The 5,218-nt window shown below is 29.7% G+C and overlaps 1 protein-coding gene across 1 annotated transcript in view; it reads left to right on the forward strand.

Moving 5' to 3' along the window:
* SH3GLB1 (SH3 domain containing GRB2 like, endophilin B1) overlaps window positions 1–5,218 on the forward strand; it is a 36,338-nt gene that overhangs the window by 12,964 nt on the left and 18,156 nt on the right. The window contains exons 2-3 of the mRNA XM_011355588.2: window positions 1,834–1,962; window positions 4,002–4,135. Coding sequence (XP_011353890.2) covers window positions 1,834–1,962; window positions 4,002–4,135 — 263 coding nt within the window. The remainder of the gene's footprint in view (window positions 1–1,833; window positions 1,963–4,001; window positions 4,136–5,218) is intronic.

Raw genomic sequence — 5,218 nt, forward strand, 5'->3', positions numbered from 1 at the left:
AAATTGTGGTGACTTTTTAAAATAGGCCTTTACACTTTGAGGCCTATTATCTGTGGAAACCATGTGGTACCTCTTATTCATTTAAGGCTCCTTACATTATATACCATGGCACCTTAAAGAAAAAGTAGTAGACATTTTACTCTTGTTCCTTGCTCTATCCAGAGTTCCTCGCATTTATAGTCTGTTCTACAACATGTTCTTCTGAATAGCAGATAAGCTCATACACAACTGATGAACAGGAATGATGTCACTATAAAGAATTATGATGGCTCATATAATACAATTTTACATTAGTTATTTAAGTCTGAAGTAGTAACAGAATTATTTTGGGGTTTTGTTTGTGCTCCAGTTATAAAGTTACATAGATTTTGAGTGATCAAACCCAACTCTTCTTGTAAGCCCTGTTATTTTTAGTGTATGATTTTTCAGAACCTAAGTTTTTGCAGAAATGTATATTGAATTATAGCAGACTTGCCTACATACTTAAGGTTTTATTATGACTTATGGAAATGAAACATTTAAAATATACCAAATGTTTTGTTAACTGAACAAAATCAACATGGCATTCAACTCTAAACTTAACTAAATAGAAAACAGCAAAGCTTTCTAAGAATCTCTCTCACAGTCAGTAAATGAAATTCTGAAATTTAGGTAACATCTTCTGAATGATTATGTTTTGAACTGACTCATTTTGGTTTCAGCTAATTTGATAGTTTTTAAATTCATGCTTCGAAACTTCTGACACTGCATCAGTGACTACTACAAAAGCGAGTAGTCCAACTGCCTAGTTTATGTATTATAATAAACACTTGCCAACTCTTGAAGTGTTTTTGTTACTAGTTCAGCTCATTTTTGAAATTTTCAGTGCACTATGTGAAACTTCTACTTGTAGAGGAATTATGTGCTTAGAATTAAGTACTTAGAAGGAACCTATTTAACTAAGCTTCTTTTTGGATTTTAATTTTAATATATATTTAATCATTGTTTCTGGAAACAGACGTTTTTCTCATTTGTCCCTGAACTACCTCACTATTAGGCAGCAGCGTAAATGTGACTTTCTTAAATATTATGTTAAGAAGTGTTTATTCATATTTTACTCATTTTTTTCCCCTTTTTTTCCTCCTTTATACTGATTTCCTATCATTGCTTTAACCTTTTGTCTTGTATTTGAAAGCTATTTTTAACAATAAACTCTTTTGAGTAAATACATCCTCAGAGATATTTAAACATAAATAAAATTAAGCCAAGGCATCATATTGTTGATCTCTGTCTATAGACTATTCCAAGCCTGGATTGCCTTATTCTTTATAAACTCCTGTGCCTATATTTAAACTCTAGGAGGAGAGAGCTTGCAAGCAAGCAAAAATGGGGAAGAGGTGTCAGAGTATGTCACTCTTTGGTTCTTCTGGGTACCTTATATCCATATTTTTATAGCTGTAAATTCCTGAATTTTAAATTATGAACAGATATTCAGAGTTGAAAGTTAGATACTAGGTGAATAGGGCAAAAAACAACTTCATTAAAAAATAAATACCAAACCTTGTTTGGAACATAAAATCCCATGAAATACTCATATAATAGTTTTACTTTATTTTAAAATATTTTTGTTCCAAAACATTTTATTGTATTTCTACAATGTAAGTTTCTTAGAGCTATATAATACCCTAATATGTAAATTAAAAATTATATATTAAGATATGTACTTGAAAGCATGCTAATTTCATGTTTCATGTTTATTTTACAGGGTGATAAATGGCTAGTAGTATAACAAAACAGCCTTTTAAATAGTTTTGCTCTTTTGAAATCATTGATAATTTTAAACCTTTCTCCTAGATGCCAGGATAGAAGAATTTGTTTATGAGAAACTGGATAGAAAAGCTCCAAGTCGTATAAATAACCCAGAACTTTTGGGGCAATATATGATTGATGCAGGGACTGAATTTGGCCCAGGAACAGCTTATGGTAAGTGAAAGACAAAATGGTCTGTTAAGAAATATCTTTATTTTTAGACTTTTACTACTTAGAGACATCATTAACATTTAGTAGAATCAATTTTAACTTTAAATTTTTATGTTAAAATTTTGGGTGAATAAATATATACAATTTAATATATTTATATGTTGTTTTGAGAATTCACATGATCTTGTTAGGTGTAAAAGTTAAATGCATTCTTCACTTGTCCTTCCAGCGAATCTTGCAACAGCTCTGTTGTGGTACTTGTTAATGATATAGTGCAGTTTTTTTTACATATGTCTCCTCTAGTTGATAATAAGCTTTCTTGAGGGTTATTTAATTTATTTCTATAGGAAAGCCTCTGGCACATAGTAAGTGTTTGAATAAACCACTAGTGCTGTCATTACACAATAATATCAGTACCACAAAAATGTTAACAATGGTTATCTTTAGATGTTTAGATTATATTTGTTTCCTTTATATAGTTTAATTTTTTATAATGTTTTACAGTTAATGACAGCTCTTTTAGTTGCTGTATTGAATTTTTTAATGTGTAACTGAAACAACATTTTTTGTCATTGTCCTTCAAATCTAATTTTCTCAGACCATAGATTGTCATATTTCTATAGCTTTTTTTCCTATTTATATATAATAATTTTCTTTATTAAGACTTCTTCAAGACATTGGTCCTTATTTGGGTATGAAATCGTTGGTAAATTAAATAATTTTCTAAATACATTCCTGATTTATGAAATAGCTCATAAATTCTGGGACTAAATGGATTTAAACTTTAGTAGTTCTCTTATGTCAGAAGAAAATAACCAAAATACTGTGTAATGAATGCCATTACTCTATTGACTGGCTTTTAGATATACAACTTTGAAACTTTTACATTGTGTTCTTCAAAATATAATTTTTTTCATTAGTTGGAAAATGCTTAAAATTTCTATAGTTTTATTTCTAAATTTTAGCTATTAATTTTTAGTAATTTTAGAAAAACTCGATACATTAAACAGATTTATTTTTACCTGTTTTTGACAGACACAGTTTAGATGCTTGAGTCATAAAGGTATATGAAGAAGACCCAGCTTTTTCCTTCACCAAACTGAAGTCCTAGTGAATCATGAACATTTAAAAGGCTTTTGAACTTTTTTTTTTTAATTCACTTGATTTGTTTGTATCACTGTTATTTCCATTGAATGTACCCTGATTAGTAGAATGGAGCTTTGTGAATCTATTTATTAGTAATCTATAATAGCTAACAATTGAGTATTCCAGGTATTAAGGCTAAGAACTTTACAATTTAAGTATTATTTCAGTAAATCCTCACTTATATCTTACTTATGATGTAAATTCTGTTATCTCTATTTTAAAGAAAAGGAAACTGAGTCTTACATAATTCATCCATGATCATATAGCTATTTATTGCAAATTAGATCTGTATCTAAAATTTGAGCTATTCACTATTATTTTATATTATTACCTTCCTTACCAATCACATCTAATTTCATCCTAACATGAAGGACTTAAAATCCAGAGAACTAAAGCCAGGTAGAGATAGAACTGGGAGTAGAACCTTGGTCTTGTGGTTCCCTTACCTTTCACTCTTTCCCATAGTACTTCTCCTGAATTTTTCTTTAACTTAAAATACAGACACATACTGTTATTTATAGATATTTGAGATAAGTGCATAAATATAGAAACAAGACTAATTTTGACTTGATCTACATATTAAAATATTTTAAGCATTATAATTTTATAAACAAACTATTTGAGCTGTAACCATAAATACTTTTTAGTGTATCTATCCTCTTTTGTCCCATTGGTAGAATATGGTATAAGGAATTCATCTTTGTCATTTTAATTTAGATATTTATAATCTGAAATTTATTTTTAGAAACTACCTTAACTACAGTTAATTCTGTTTGATTTTTACTTAAATAAACAAGTGACAACTAAAGCAGATCAAGTTGCCGATTTATCTTTAACATGATTCTATTTTCTGAAATCACCAGACAATGGTAAAGAAAACTTTTTTTCCTTTGCAGGCAATGCTCTCATTAAATGTGGAGAAACACAAAAACGAATTGGAACCGCAGACAGAGAACTGATTCAAACATCAGCCTTAAATTTTCTCACTCCTTTAAGAAACTTTATAGAAGGAGATTACAAAACAATTGCTGTGAGTTGAAAAGTGTTTCCTTTTTTTTTTTTTTTAGTAAAATATTTAGATACATACTTACAGTTTTTAGTGAATAATTTGCCCTCTTCATGACCATGTAGATGTAGCAGATGAGAAAAGTTTGAAAATCAGTCTGGATACATATTCAGCAGAACACAAAGCTAACCAAAATAAAGGACTATTGATGATATGGACTCCATCATTGCTTCCCTGTAGTGTTATTGTTCATGACCAGCACTAAAATCTATCAAGAGTTTCCTGGAATGATTATAAAAATATGGTACAAAATATCACCATAGTATAGCCATGTAACTTCATTTAAACTCTAAGCCAGAAACCTGATTACTAGAAACTGTATTTCTGGCTATTAGATTTCTGTCTTTTGCATCCCTAGAAATCTATTATCTTCTTTTCACACAGCTATGTTTTATTGTTGAAGTATAAGAAATATAACTTTCCCAAACCTAATTTATTAGTCCGTTATTTTTTAGTTTAATTTGTTTCTTCAGTACTACTTCAAACTTTAATTTGCAGATTTCTTATTACAAAATTTTAAAGAAAATATGTTTACAATGAATTTGACTCTGTGTAAAAATATTGGGACTGAGACAGAGGAAAAACCACCAAGTTGAAATATGACTTAGAAGATACTAGGTTATCAATAGGATGAAATTTGACATATGAAATCTGTCCAAAAATGAATAAAGCAAACTGAATTCTTATGATCTTACCTATTATATGGAAGCTTGAGGTTCTCATGAGGAATTCCAAGATACCATACTAATGTTTATTCATTATTTATTCTATAAATTTGAAATTCTATTTTGGACTGGTACAGTTATTTTCAGTTCTATAGCACATATGATCACATAGGGTATCAAGGTGCTTTATTTACCCTACGCCCATACCTCCTTCATCATAGGCACTTTCTGGATAAACTATTAGTTTTAAAAAGTTTCTCAGCCTGGGCACCACTGGCATTTTGGGCCGAGTAATTTTTTATTGTGGAAGCTGTACTGCACTGTAGGATGTTTAGCAGCATCTTTGGCTTCTACCCAGTGGATGTTAGTATCATCTCTTCCC

The sequence above is a fragment of the Pteropus vampyrus genome, unplaced genomic scaffold (assembly GCF_000151845.1).
Source record: "Pteropus vampyrus isolate Shadow unplaced genomic scaffold, Pvam_2.0 Scaffold22, whole genome shotgun sequence".
NCBI classification, from domain to species: domain Eukaryota; kingdom Metazoa; phylum Chordata; class Mammalia; order Chiroptera; family Pteropodidae; genus Pteropus; species Pteropus vampyrus.